This window comes from Lissotriton vulgaris, chromosome 12 (genome assembly GCF_964263255.1).
Source record: "Lissotriton vulgaris chromosome 12, aLisVul1.2, whole genome shotgun sequence".
Classification (NCBI taxonomy): domain Eukaryota; kingdom Metazoa; phylum Chordata; class Amphibia; order Caudata; family Salamandridae; genus Lissotriton; species Lissotriton vulgaris.
In genome coordinates, this window is record NC_141700.1 from 621,593,937 (window position 1) to 621,609,650 (window position 15,714).

General features: G+C 44.8%; 1 protein-coding gene across 4 annotated transcripts in view; it reads right to left on the bottom strand.

Annotated features, from left to right (window-relative positions):
- NFAT5 (nuclear factor of activated T cells 5) overlaps positions 1-15,714 on the bottom strand; it is a 956,760-nt gene that overhangs the window by 504,467 nt on the left and 436,579 nt on the right. For all 4 annotated transcript variants that reach the window (XM_086945726.1, XM_086945727.1, XM_086945728.1 and 1 more), the window contains one exon: positions 9,904-10,076. In XM_086945726.1, the coding sequence (XP_086801852.1) occupies positions 9,904-10,076 (173 nt within the window). The remainder of the gene's footprint in view (positions 1-9,903; positions 10,077-15,714) is intronic.

Sequence of the window (15,714 nt, forward strand, 5' to 3'; positions counted from 1 at the left end):
GCTGTCGTTGTTGTTCTCCAGGTGGAAGTTCAGGTCCTCTAGGAGGATGTATTCGGGTGATGCTAGGGCGTGCAGGATGATGAAGTCGGCAAAGGTTTCGCTGAATTGTGTGCGGGGGCCCGGGGGTCTGTAGATGAGTGTTCTTCGGAGTGTGATCTTGGGGTTGCTTTGGATCTGGAAGTGTAGGTGTTCGGCTGCGGAGATTGTGTCTTCGGCGTTGGTTGGGTGGCGGATGGTGTTCCTGTAGATGATGGCGATTCCTCCTCCATTTTGGTTGACGTGGTCCTTCCGGGTGATTTTGTAGCTGTCCGGGATGGCTATGGCGATCTCGGGGGGTGAGGAGGCGTTCATCCAGGTTTCCGTGAGGAAGGCAATGTCAGGTGCTGTAGTATCGAGGAGGTCCCAGAGGTCGATGGCGTGTTTGTGGACGGAGCGGGCGTTGAGGAGGATAAACTTGAGGTTGTTGTTGTTGCTTTGTTCGGTGGGCGGGGTGCAGTGTTCGGAGGCATGAGAATTTGCAGGTTTGGCAGGCGAAGGGTTCGTGGGTTCGTTTTGGGGTGGCTCGGTAGCAGGCGGGTGAGCGTCCGGTGTTCAGTGCGTTGAGGGTGGCGGTGTCTTATCTCAGTCGTGTGCCCTGGCTCCCGCGGGAGCCAGGGGTTATGGTGCTGGGCGCGGTCCAGGCGCGGACGGGCGCACACGGGTTTGCCTTTGGCACGCCAGCGGCACGCCCGCTGCGCGGCCTCCATATGAGGGGCTGTGGGAGGGAGGAGCAGCTGGTAGGCGGGAGTGGGGTGGCGAATGGGAACAGCGGGGGGCAGGGCCGCAGGGACGCAGCGGCGGGAAAGGTGGCACAGAGGGAAACCGGGGAAAAGCGGGGAGAGGATACAGAAGGCAATACGAGGGAAAGGGGGCACAGAAGGCAAAAGGGGGGGAAAAGGGGTACTAAAGGCACAGCAGATGTCAAATGGGGAGTACAAAATACAGAAACAAAATCCAAAGGCAACAAGTGAAACAGGGGAAACAGAAGGAAACCAGGGAAAAAAACGGGAGAAGGACACAGAGGCAATACGGGGGAAGGGGGCAGCAGATGTCTAGAGGGGAGTACAAAATATAAAAAACAAAATCTAAGGCAACAAGTGAAAAACGAGGGGCAAGACCAGAGGAGACTCACACAGCAAGAGGCAGCAGCAGGGGCAAGGCGACAGCAGATTGCGGGGGCAGCGTCACAGGAGGACCGTGTGGCGGCTGGGGGCGACCTACCTGAGGACAGGGTCAAAGGTTGCTTACCTACAATTCTAGCTCCACTTCAAGGGACAATGCACATCTGTTGCGCTGGCGAAGCCCCTCACTATGCCCAGAAGGAAGCTTGCCAGTTCCACCCAATCAAAAAAGCTGGAGTAAAGTCATGCAGAAACCCGCTATGCCAATATTGGAGGAGTGGGTGGGGCAGCTGTGCTAGAAGCTTGTGTACCAACAATTTCTGATGTTTTACAGGCATCAAACAATTCCCTCACCTCGCTGGAAATACAGCATGCTTGAACCGGATTTCGATTCAGTCTTGACACACTGAATTTAAATCAGGTTCAAGCATGCTAACACAAGGTCAGGTAGGGTAAAACAGATGGAGGCTCAAACCAGACTGATGAGGACCAGCTAACTGAACTTCAGTAGCAGGAGGCTGGTCTGCATGAAAAGATTTAAGATAGCAGGCACGAACTGGAGGTCGAGGTGCAACAATGTCTGAAGGGTAAGCGTTGCGGAAAAAGAGAAGAGCCAGTTTATGGAGCAGTTTATGGAAAACTCAATTACCCAATGCTGGAAGCCTGAGGTCCGCTGTCCTTGTGTTCTACCGAGAGGACACGTACAACCCTAATCCACACACTCAGGCCAGAGGAGACAACTGGAGCAGTGATTTATTTAAACTGCTAAACTTCAGCAATATGAATGCTACCCTTCAGGTGGTCATAAGTAGAAGACCCACAAGCTGTGAGAACACAAACCTAGAACTTTCAACCGATCAGAACACTGTAGCAACAGAGGTACAGTTTTAATTCAGCTAAGAAGCAGCTTTGTACCCTCAAAGTCAAATATCTACTTCTGTTCTCAGAGGGTAGTGGACAGTACCCACTCGATTTTTTCGGCTCACTAAAGAAATAAAAACATCCTCACAAGTGGATGGGGTGATACTCTGTATCCTTGCTGAAAAATAGAACTTGTTAAAAGTGAATATTTACGCACATGATTAACTGATGAATACCTATGATTTGATATCTTTTTGTCCACCTGTTATATTTTGCCAACTGTATAATTATGAAACAATGCAGTAGGTTGCTAAGATGTTGTGTTTTACAACGGGACTGAATTTGCTAATCCTGTTTAGAAGCATACAACATCTCAGCTAATAGGCAATTAGGTGTCATTTCAGCCATCTTACTGTATTACAACCTATACAGAGTGTTGTGTTGGATGTTTGACTGGTGTATCTCTTTGCGATATCCACATTTCAGGCATATCTTTAGACATGTTCAGGTATTAAAATTTTTTTTTTTACATGTTCTACTGAATGTGTAGTATTCTATAAAAAAAACTAGTCAACAGTGAATGTAACTGACGCTAAACAGTGCGCAATTAATCAGGATCATGCATAAGGTAGCACAAGTGAACTGTTAGTTCACCATGTAATCTACCACAGCACTTTGGATGCAACGAGGGACACTTGAGCATTAGACTAATGTGCATAACGTAGCATTTAATTCTGAAAAAAAACGTTTAAGTGCAGGTAGTTGTCAAGACAAAATGAATTCATAAGATGAATAAAAAAAATTGATTTGTAACTGTGCATTACACAGTCCAGTGTTTAGGCTTTCATTTGCACATCATCTACACTGGGATCTCATGTATAAATTCCTCACTTGCTGTGTCAACGAGCTATAAAAGGAGGAGAGCGAAATTAGTTTCTGAAATCTGTGGGCCTTGCCTTAATGTTGAACTATATTTAAAAGAAGCGGACTATAAAAAATAAAATGCTATAAAGATGGCAGGTGAAGCTAAAAGAACTGTATTTTATTCAAACAAACAATAGCAAAAAACTGATCAATGTCAACGCTCACTTTCGTTTGGTAATCTCTGTACGGATGTAAAGAAGATGTTTCCATTAGCTAAGAAACTGACATATATCAATGTAAGAACCAAGGTAGAAAATGATGCTCCTTCCTACACACAATTTTCACTTATACTCAAACTACACACCTTCCTTGGCAATGGGCTGAGTATCACAGTTTAAATTTCAGAAAGACAATATTGTTAATTTTAGTGAAAAAGAGTGTTGCAAGCCTGAGAAGAAAACAAGTTACTTACCTGTAACTTTGGTTCCCCAGTATTGGTAACTTTCATAGATTCCCATGCTTTGTATCATTCCCCGCCGTCGGAATGGGAGCCTCGGTAAATAGAAAATACCTTAGTAGTAAGCACAAAGTGAAAAAATAGGCCTAGGCCTCATCTCATTTTGTAGCTTATCCACCTCTTTTTGTAAAAGAGACCAAATTCTTGCAGTAGCCAAACAGAGCAGCCTCACCCCATAGAACCTTCCTGAGAGAGCCTCAGAGCCTCAGATTTTCGTAGCCGTTGTGAACAGCAACATCATAGGATAATAAGGCTGAGCGTTCCCAGGGGAGGAGGGTGGTCGCATGGGAATCTATGAAAGTTACCAATACTGGGGAACCAAAGTTACAGGTAAGTAACTTGTTTTCTTGCCCCAGTATTGGAACTTTCATAGATTCCCATGCTTTGTATCAGAATAGCTAGCAGTAAAGAGAAAAGCATATTTTGTAATATGTGTACCTGTAAATGTCATACATAATCCTGATAAGAAAAACGGATACACATTTGCATCACAAAGCAGAATAATAACAAGTAATACAAAATATGCAAACAGGAAAGCGGGATAGTAAGGAAAGCTCACCGACTTATTGGAAAAGGTTCCTCAAAACCACCTGGCCCACTGCCGCATCCTCTTTCACAGAAGAATCCAAGCAGTAGTGGCGAGTGAAGGTGTGGACACTGCTCCATGTCGCCGCTTTACATATGTCCTTGATCGGGACACCTGAGAATAGAGCCACCGATGAAACCATTGATCTCATAGAATGAGCACCAACTGCTCGTTGAAGTGGTTTCCCTGCTGCTTGATGGCAAAAGTGTATTGCACTGGATATCCAGCGGGAAATGCAGGGTTTAGAAACTGGACACCCCTTCCGTGGAGCACTGAATGAAACAAAAAGCTGGAAAGATTTTCTGAATAGTCTTGTGCGCTCCAAGTAGAACTTGAGACATCTGTGAATGTCCAAAGAGTGCAAAGCCCTTTCAGCTGGCGTGGAGGGCCGCGGAAAAAAGGATTTTAAGACCACCGGCTCATTCAGATGAAATTCTGAGGGTACCTTCGGAATAAATTTAGGATTTGTCCTTAGGATGAGAACATCATTTTTGAATTGTAGAAAAGGTTCCTCAATTGTGAAAGCCTGGAGCTCATTAACTCTTCTAGCCGATGTTAGGGCCAAGAGAAGAGCCAGTTTCCATGAGAGAAACTTCAAGTCGGCCCTATGAATAGGTTCAAATGGGGCCTTCATTAGATGTGACAGGACCATATTAAGATGCCAGGCTGGTGGTGGCGCCGGACTGGTGGAAAAACTCTGAATAAACCCTTCAGGAATTGTTTAATGATCCTCGCAGACCAAAGGGAAGGACCTGATGACAATCGTCTAAATCTAGAAATGGCCGCTAGATGCACCTTTACAGAAGAAGGGGCCAATCCAGATTTCGCAAGAGAAAGGATGTAAGGCAAGAGTTGATGCGGTGCAGAAGTATATGGATGTAGACCTTCTCTTCGACACCAAAGGCAGAATCTCTTCCACTTGGCCCGATAGGTTTTATTCGTACTAGGCGCTCGGGCCTGGACCAAGATGCTTTTACATTCTCCTGAAAGATTTAAACCTTGGAACTCTCTGAACTCAGGAGCCACCTGTCCGTGAGTCATTGTCAACAGTGATGGAACAGGACGCAGGAGAATTGGTTGATCTTGGGAGAGGAGAAGAAGTTCTGTGTACCAAAACTGCCTGGGTCATGCTGGTGCCATCAGAATCATTCTGCACGGTTCCGCCTTGAGCTTGCGGATCAGTCTCGGGATCAGCGGAATAGGAGGAAAAGCGTAAACAAATGCGCCGTACCAGGCAATCAAAAGCGCGTTCCCCAAGGATTCCCGATGGTGAACCCTGCTTGCGTAGGACTGGCATTTGGCGTTCTGGGGAGTTGCAAACTGATCGATGGTTGGGGTCCCCCAACATGCAAACAGTTCCTCTAGAATGGTCTGATCCAGTTCCCATTCGTGGCTGATAGTCTTTTGTCGACTCAAAGCGTCCGCTGTGGCATTGAGTGTTCCCGCCAGATGTTCCGCTGAGAGGGTGATGTTGTGTTGGATCACCCAATTCCAAAGTCTCTGTGCTTCCTTCGAAAGGGTGCAAGATCTCGTTCCGCCTTGCTTGTTTATATAGTGCATGGCTGGGGTGTTGTCTGTACGAACCAGCACTGAACGGTTGCGGATCCTTGGAAGGAAAGCATGTAAAGCTAGACGAATGGCCATAAGTTCCAGTAGATTGATGTGAGACTTGACTTGGACTGGGCTCCAATGACCACTGACCTTTAGTTCTTGGAGGACCGCCCCCCATCCCTCCATGGAAGCATCTGTTGTTAATACCATGGGAGATGGTGGTAGTTGGAATGGTAAACCTACTGAAAGATTGTCTTTTAGCAACCGCCAGCTGCTTGCCTTCCGCATTTCCGGAGTGATGACAATCCTGTCGTCGAAGGAGTCTGTCACCTGACGCCATTGTTTGTCCAACTGTTCCTGCAGTGGACGCGTTCGCAGCCTGCAGTGTGGTACCAATGGTATGCAGGATGATATCGATCCGAGAAGCGATTTGTATTTGCGAACTGACAGAAACGTCCGTGTCTGAAGAAGGCGAGCTGAAAGAATTAGCTTGTATTGGCGTTCTTCCGAAGGAAAAGCCAGGCAGCACTCAGTGTCTAGGATCGCACCCAAAAACTTCGCTGTTTTGGAGGGGGGCAACATCGATTTTTCTCTGTTGAGCCGAAGGCCCAGTTGCTCGAACAGCTGTCTGCAGTTCGTGACTGCCCTGGACGCCTCTTGGAAAGAAGGAGCCTTTAGCAGCCAATCGTCCAGATATAGGAAGACTTCGAAAGATTGCTTTCTGAGAAAGGCTGCCACCGGAGCTAGTACCTTTGTAAAGATCCGCGGAGCGGATCGGAGACCAAAAGGCAGTACTTTGAATTGAAAATGGCTCTTGCCTACTGTAAATCGAAGGTATTGCCTGTGAGCTGGATGAATGGGTACATGGAAGTAAGCGTCTTCCAAATCTAGGGTCGCCATGTAGTCCCCTGGATTGAGAAGGCGGAGGATGTCCTGAAGAGTGATCATCCCGAAGGACAACTTGATGAGATAAGTGTTGAGCTGCCGTAGATCTAAGATCGGACGCCACTTGTCTTTTGTCTTCCGAACCAGGAAGAACCTGGAATAGAACCCTTTCCCCTTTTGGGAGAGAGGTACAGGTTCTATTGCCCCATTGGTGAAGAGTTGGTGGGCCTCGAGATGAAGGAGTTTCAGATGTTTGGGTGTAAAGGCGTCTGGAGCTCTTGTTGGAGGAAGATCTTGGAACTCCAACGTGTGTCCTTCTTTGATGATGTTTAGGACCCACTGGTCTGTTGTTATGACCATCCAGTTGTTAAGGCAATAGGCAATCCTGCCCCCCACAGGTGTTAATGAGGGCACAGGAAATGTAGAAAGAGCCACCTGGCCGCTATTGTCTCTTGGTATTATCTCTCCTCTGCTGCCCTTGTCGTCCTCTCTGCGGCTGGCGAGAGAAAGAACCCCTCTGTGAATACTGGGGTTTGTATGTTTGGCCAGGTTGGGAGTTGGAAGAGTAGTGGTGTTGGTTACCGCCTCTATAGGAGGAGAATCCTCTTCCTCTTGCTCCTTTAAAGGGCACCTTGCGGTATTGTAAAGTTCCTAAGGACTTGGCCGTGTCCGTATCTTTCTTTATGCCCTGTAGGGCGTCATCCACGTGTTTGCCAAATAACATCTCCCCGTCGTATGGCAGATCTAGAATTTCATTTTGTACCTCCTGTCTGAACCACGTGGCTCTCAACCAACCCTGGCGCCTCAGAACTGCCGAGCCGGCCAGTGCTCGGAAGGCCGTAGTCGCTATATCCATAGCGCAGTCGATTACTTCAGAAGAGGCACGCTCCCCTTCCAGTAAGATCTTTTTGACCTCGTCCTTAGATGTATCCTGAAGTTCTTCCACGAACGGGGAGAGGTCACACACCATCTGGCGATTGTATCTCCCCAGAATCGCCAAAGCATTAGCCGCCCTAACGAGGAGGCTGGTCATTGTGGAGAATCTTTTTCCAACATTATCCAAACGTCTGCCCTCCTTATCCGGTGGCGTCGTTAGCGGCGTGGATGGGTTTTTAGATTTACTCTGTGCGGCCTGGGAAATGACCGAATCCGGTTTTGGTTGACCTAGTAGACATGCCGGGCTGCCCTCTGGCGCCTTATATTTCTTCTCCAGTCTGGGGATCACTGGGAGGACTGTGGCCGGATTCTGCATAGCCTTCAGTCCTTCAGACCAAACATGTTCAATGATGGGGATTGAACGTACGGATTTCCGGAATGGTTCTTTGAAATCGTACAAAAAACACTCGGACTGAACTGTGGTGACCGGAAGTCCAAATCTCTTGGAAGCTCGTTCCATCAGGTTGTGAAAGCCTCCGATATCAGCTGGAGGAGAGATTGCTGTATCAGGCCCTGTGACGTCTGGATCTCGAGGGTCATCTTGATTCCAGTCTACATTCTGGTCTTGGTCAGGGTCCACTTGCTGATCTACATCAGATGAGGCATTATCATCATCCGTATCATCCCGAATGTGCACCACCTCTTGTGGATGTTCTACGGGCTCTGTGTCACGCCCTCTTGAAGGCAAAGTGCGTTCTGCCACAGGCTGTGATAACTGAGGCGGAGGTGTAGGAGGGCGCACCTGTTGAACCTCCTGAGGAGTAGGAAATCGCCTACGATAGTCCTGCAACATTAGTTGTAGATCCGAGATGAGTGGATGGCATCGCCACCATCTCCTGCTGAGATTGACGTAGAGGTTTCTGGAAAGGAACCTGCATGCTTCGCATGTCCTGTTGTTCATAATAATCCTGTGGAACATATTGTTGTTTCTCCAGTTCCCCTTCCTCAGAACTGATGTCCTGTATCTTTACTTGTAAGTCAGAAGGGCTATAACCCTGGCCAAAATCGCTATAAGCCTCTTTTTCAGAATCCTCATCCAGCAATAGGGTAGGAGGAAACCGTTGGACTTGTCGTGGAGATGACATTTCCGGTGTTATTTGTCATTTTCTGTGAGAAAAAACAATTTTTCCAGTCGTCGACGACGTCGTCGACGGAATAGTCGTCGACGGTAGTATCTTCATAGACTGTTTCGTCGACGGAGGCGCCGACGAAGAAACTGCGCTCGTCGTCGAGGATTGAGTCGTCGACGGGGAGATGGTCATCGTCGACGATGGCTGGATCGTCGACGACCTCGTCGTCAGCAGCAAGGAGACAGGTGTCGTTGACATGGTCGTCGCCGACGTTGTCCTCGTCCTCGCCGTCGAAGCGACGCTCGTCGTCAATAGTCGTCGAGGCCAATTTTACAGACAAGTCTTTCTTGATAGAAATCGTCGGCGTACCTGTGGTTTTCACCGTCGACGAACGCTGTTTCTTGTCTGAAACGACCTCCTGAGTCGCAGTAGAAGGCTTTTTCATCCCTCTATCCTTGTCAGAGGGTGGTGAAGTCACAGGGACGATCTTCCTAGCCTTTTTTGAAGGTTGCGACTCCTCAGGCTTTCCCTGCCTCTCCTTTTCACCGTGGTGAGGAGATTTCTGGGAAGCAGGCCTGTCAGACCTATCAGAGGTCCCAGGTAAGGCCTTGACATGGGGCTCATCAGATTAAGCAGGGGGAGACCTACCCCTCTTCTTTGACCGTCTTGATGACACCATCGACGAGGAGCCCTCACTGTCAGAAGACATAAGTTCCTTGCGGTCTTTCATTTTCTGTAGCCAAGTGAGGAGACGTCCCTCTCTGTCCCTCAAGGTCTTGGTGGAGAAGGTTCTGCAAATCTTGCAGTCTGTGGACTTATGATCCGGATATAAGCAGTATATGCAGTCTTCATGTTTGTCCTCAACAAACAACCTCTTCTTGGAGCAAGTAGCACAGGCTCTAAAAAGTGCTTTCTTCTCTTTGTCAGACATGACGAAAAAAATAGGCAGAAGTTGAAGAAAAATACTCTGAAGTGAAGAAAATTGAGAAGAGCTCAATGGAGACTCCCTTGCACAACGTGCGGTAGAAAATCTGAGGCTCTGAGGCTCTCTCAGGAAGGTTCTATGGGGTGAGGCTGCTCTGATTGGCTACTGCAAGAATTTGGTTTCTTTTGCAAAAAGAGGTGGATAAGCTACAAAATGAGATAAGGCCTAGGCCTATTTTTTCACTTTGTGCTTACTACTAAGGTATTTTCCATTTACCGAGGCTCCCATTCCGACGACAGGGAATGATACAAAGCATGGGAATCTATGAAAGTTCCAATACTGGGGCAAGATTGTGGAATGCTCAGTACCTAATCACAATTCCATTAGCTATATTGTGAATAGGCTTTAGAAAGTTGTTTTCCAGGTAAATGTGCAACTTTATAGTTGCAGTTGGAAGGGATGCACACTGGTTGCCTACCATTAATAAATTAACATCAAGAAAATAAGCACATTCACATAGGGACACAGCAGAGAACAGCAGTACTTACTGCAAAGGATTGGAGAAGAGGGAGTTTGCAGTGTTAGAACAGACCCATCTTTACGTGTTACATTAACACGAAACACCAGTCGAGCCCTTGTGCTTTTCTTCTTCGAACCAGCTATCCCAATTCGAGCCTCCACATCAGCATTTCTTAGCTTTAAAATCCCAACACAATCAACACTACGAAAAATAAACAAGACACATAGGTGAGAACAATTTCCAAACTACTTACAAATATCAAATGCAACATTTTATTTTCAGCACAAGATAACCTAGTTTGCCCAGAACAAGTATATGAACTAGCAACCTACCTGCTATAAAGTAACAGGTCTTAATTATTGCAATTGGATCAGGAAACAAATACACTAAGCAGTTTGTTTTGAAATAAAATGAACATACAGAAGCATGGATAACCAAGCCCAGAAGAAAAATCTATTAGATAAAGCTCCCCAGATAAAAAAAATTTTTCAAATAGTTTGGTTTTATACATAAAATGGAATCAAAGGCATACGTGAGTATATCCTAGAGAAGTATAAACGTTGTGTATTAGGCGTCACAAACTAGAGTTGATATGTGCATCAGTTCCATCTGAAATACTGCCCCTCGTTCAAATGAATACAATTTGGAGGATTATAGCCACCCTTTGCATTTACGTTTGTTTTGTGAATCGCGTGCTCCATCACTCTCCTTTACTACCCTTCAAATAACCCTATGAAAATAACTACGAAACAGAGCAAAGCGTATTGGGCTAGCTTTAATTTGGCTGTCCTAATACTAACTACAATTGAGTGTGAGCCAAGAATCTACATTCTGTTGCATTTCCTCACTGGACTGTATTACTGATCACTGATTTTTTCCTAAAAATACTAATTGATCCTCAGTCGTGGAGGTCCTGAGCTGGAACTGAAACAAATAGGAGGCACATATCGCACTACACCTCCACCTAGTTAAGTGTATCCTTTGGGTCCGTAAACTAAATCCTGGAAGGATGTACTCCATCCTCATTAAGGCTCCTCCCCAGTTGCTTTCACGCTTAACATTTTCTATGCATGAGACAGACCACTGTCATTGATGAACTTTCCTTGACATGGTTATGTCTAGCTTACCCATGCTTGTTCATTAAACCACAGGAGTTGTGCTATCTGTATGAAGGTTTTCATTCGTCTAAGATGTACACAAATATTGCCATACATTTGGAATAAAAACATGTACAGCAAATTGCAGGTCAAATGAAGGAATTCTGGGTTCTATCAAAAAACGGAGCCGAGGATTAAGTGGAAATCTCTTCACTTATTTCTGCAGCAGCCATCTTACATCATACAACTTCCTTTCCCATGAGCTTTTGGTAAACAGATAAGCAAGCAAGTCACCACCAATTAATCAAATCAAATAGTCCTTTATTCGGCTTTCATTTGTTAGAAAAACCATAAAAGTAAATTTAAAAATTTACATAAATAGAATAGTTTAAAAATGTTTTAATTTGTTCATTTAGTAGAGCGCATGTAAAAGATTCATTTAAAACTATCACAATTTATAAAGTGCAAAGATAGAAACAGTTAAAAACAGTCTAAAACATCTTAAGCTATAAAGCAAATAGAGCAGAGTATAATCCTAGCATATCATTTTCGCAGCTTAGTCTAAATTTGGCCTGTGTCTGATGACAAACTTCAGAAATTTAGCTATGGCTTTAGCAGAACACTCTTCATCCAAAGATTAGAGAGAGAGAAATGCGGAGCGACACCTTCGAAAACCCATAGTTTTTAAAATCGGCATAAGCCAGCGTTTCCCTGGTTCACAGTAAAACTTACAGAATAGAATTGTGTGGATTGAAGATTGGGCAGAGACATCATCACAGAGGCATGTTTGTAAATTCTTAGCCCAATCGTTAGTTTTTGGGAAAGTGACCAAACGGTGGAAAATATCCAACCTGAACTGTGTTAATAAAAATCTTTCAGAGCTTGAGATAGTATAAATTGAAAGTTAAATAAGGTTGAATGGTCAAAGTTGTTTGAATTAATAACATATGTTGGACTGATGTTTTACTGGCCTCATCAGTCAGCCGCAGGTATTCTAGTTGCGTCAAGCAAAGTTTTTTTAATGCTTTTCTAGAAAGTGCTGAGATTAAGATGGGAGAATAACAATATTGCGCCATACCCAAATCATAGTGGAGAAGTGTGGCTCAGGGGTTAGAGGCGGCAGACCCGGAAGCTGAGATCGGTCCTGGACCAGGGTTCAATTCCCCGCCTCAGCGGGTCTTGGGCTCAAAAATTCCACTGACTCGATAATTCTCGTTCCGGTGCCTACTCAACTCACGGGTTCACACTCTGCAACTCTGGGCAATAGCTTGCTTAATCTCCACTACGGCCCCTTGTGGCGTGATGCCTGGCTTTCACCTTGTGGATACCCTGCTGGGGTTATCTCACAGGGGAATACCAGGACGGGTTCCCAAGGCAAGCGCCTTGATGCCTTCGGGTGATACGTGCGCTATATAAATCGCAATACATTTACAAGAAGTTTTTAATGTAGGCTATCCATCCAATTTTGTGAGAGTTCTCTAGAGAAATGCAGTCCTGTATAAACCTTTGACAAAAAATTGTTTTATTTGATGACCAAATACGGTGCCATAGAAGGAGGGGTTGGATTTTAACTAAGTCTGTCAGATAAGACAGCCCCAGTTCCAAGTGGCACGAGTAGGTCGCAGTACCCCGTGGGACAGTGAGGAGAAACCTTAAAAAACTATTTTCAACCTTTTGTAAGGCTTCAACCTTCCCATATCCCCACACGCCAGCCCCTTATGTTGCGATGGCTACACATTTAGCCTTATATATCTCAATGTGTTCAGTGGGGGGGCCTTCTTCCCAATCTCCTTGAGAAATTAACTAACGCAACTGTTGCCCTCATAAAAAGCAATTTCCTCGACTCAATGGCCTGCCTCCAAGACCATTTATGATCTATTACAATTCCCAGATACGGGTATGTGTTTGTGCTCTCAAGTTTTACATTGTCGATAAAAATAGCCTTAGTTTTCTCGATTCTAGGACCTGAAAACATAAAGGTTTTTTTTAATATTAATTTTGAGGTCCAGATTGGCCATAAAAGTGCTATATCGCACAAGGGCACGCTGTAGTTCTAAGGGGGTACGGGCTAAAATCACAGCGTCATCGGCGTAAAGTAAGGCCGGTATTGGGCGATTGTTAATGGTGGGCAGGTCCTGGCACCCTTTTACCATGTCCTGTTCCAGGCCATTGGTATAGAGTGTAAAAAGAAAGGGGGCCAGGACACAGCCATGCCTAACACCTCTCTCTACCCCGAATTACTTTGTTAATTCCCGCCCAACAACATACCCCACTCTGGCATCGGAGTATAATTCATGCAAAAAATTTACGAGGGCCTGCATTACCCCCATATCCAGTAAAATGGACCATAATTTGGTATGACTAACGCAGTCGAAAATTGCTGACAAATCGACGTACACCATATATAGCCCCCCCTCCCTTAGCATTTATGTACTTGCCCTCCAAAAGAGACAAATTAAGGGCTTGCTCAGTGGTACAAAGTCCTTCACGGAACCCAAATTGTATATCTGATAAAATCTTGTTATCTTCCACCCACTGCTGGAGTCGCTCTAGGATAACTCGCCCCGCCACTTTCCACAGAGAGTCCAGCAAGGAGATAGGACGGTAACAAGAGGGAGATTGGCGATCCCCTTTTTTAAAAATAGGAACAAGAATAGATTGTGACCACGAGTCCACAAGCCCTACAGCACATGATGCGCTTAGGACTCAGGTCAAAATTGGGGTCCAAAAATCCATGTTAAATTTAAAAAGATCGATTGGGACCCCATCCGGACCCGGGGCCTTTCTATTTTTGCTAGCCAACAATGCGAGCTCCACTTCTTCATACGTTATGTCAAGAGCTTATGGAAATGGAGTTCATTTGGGCTCGGTGGTGGTCGGAACCTGTACATTATGTGTTTCTTGCCGATTAGAGGGGATGCCAAATGTCCGCTCGAAATGTTCAACCCATAATTGTTTATCTATCAAAACATCAATTTTAGGCTTATCTCTGGATCCTGACAAAAAAGGTGATTTAATAACTGTCCAAAAAGCAGCACCATCTCTTAAGATACTGGATTTATGGAGTTGATCCCATGGATCGGTTTTCAGTTCTACTTTCCTAGATTTTATGACCTGATTATACTCCCTTCTAAGAGTGGCAATTTCCTGGGTATCCCTTTCTGTTTTATGTAGTGCTACTTTTAGTTTTCTATATGCATTAGTGCAGTTACTATAGAACCATCCTTTGGTTTTGGGCTTTCTGTTTTTCAATTTGACAAAAAGGGCTTCTTTTATTGATTTTGTTACGTTTGAAAAATTTGTCATAACATCCTCGTTAGAGGTGGCCAGATCAAGACATTTTTCGATCGCTGTTCATGAATTTTTGATCACACTCGTGGTAATATCTAATGGGTCCACTTTCTCCCACTTAAGTGAATACCCATTAAATCTGTCTAATGTCGAGGTGTTTTGCCCAAGAGTCCTCATAGTATTATGCCCATCTAACTTCTGCGCGAGTTTTAAGATGATGCTGTTAGGATAGTGATCACTAATAATAATGTTGTGGGTCTTAAAATTCAGGACTCGAGATCCAGCTTTGGAAGAGATAAAAATAAAATCTATTATACTTGACCTTCCTCTACCGTTGAAAGTAGGAATAAGCGGGATTAAGGGATTCACCATATCATTTGCCAGACCCAGATCTAAGCCGCAAAAGGTTTCATTCAAGCAGTCCCCAATTATAGTATGGGGGAAATGATTTACCAGGTTTTCGTTCTCATCCATAATACCACAGGCTAAGTTATCACTATTCTTACACAAAGTTTGGTTGAAATCACCTCCCCAAATAATTGCCACGTCTTTAGTTGCCTTGTTAATTAATTCCTGGAGGGAGAGAAAGATTTCTTTTATCACTTTTATTAACTCTACCGAGTGGAGATTGTTATAAAAAATGACCAGAAAAAGAATGTCGGTTTTACTCAGGTACAGAATTAATATTTGGAAATTGGGTTCCAATTTAATTGGAACGATTTTCATAATCTGCACGAGATTGGATAAAAAAATGATCAAGCCACCTTTTGCTCTGCCAGAGGGTGAAGGTAGTGCTGGGGAAAAATAGGTTTTATAGCCCTGTAAGTGTATCTCAGATGTAGTCCACGTTTCTTGGATACAAAGAATGCTAAACTTATGAACAAAACTAAACCAAATATATCGTTTGCCACCTTAGAGCGCAAACCTGCGGTGTTCCAGTAAAGTATACTCAGGCTGGAAGTGCCCCGCAAGCTAGCAAGAGCGGGGCCAATACTAATAATCTCCTCTTGAAAATTACACTGATTCATACTGACCGGAGTTACTCAATTGTTTCTATCGGCTAAGCCCAAATTAACTAATAGGTTTTGGGAATGTTTAATAAAAGAGTATGTTTCAGAGGTATTAGTAGTAAGAATTGTAGGACATTTAGGGGAGGAGATCACAACCGCCAGATTAGGCATCAAATTATCAATCGTGCCCTCGGTACTGAGTCAATCCACCCCCTCTAACTCTGAGAGCATGTCAAAATGATTGAACGTCGGGATGTTAAATCTGGTTCTATGTCCCTCCATCATACCTTTATGCAGGGGCCCCAATTGATGTATATTTGGTGGCACAGAGGAGGATGGGGGATAAAAGTAACTTAGGTCGCAGGTATATATACCACCATCTCCGATCTGGTGATACCGATCACAAATATGACTACCCACCTGTGTATCCCAAAAATTAAC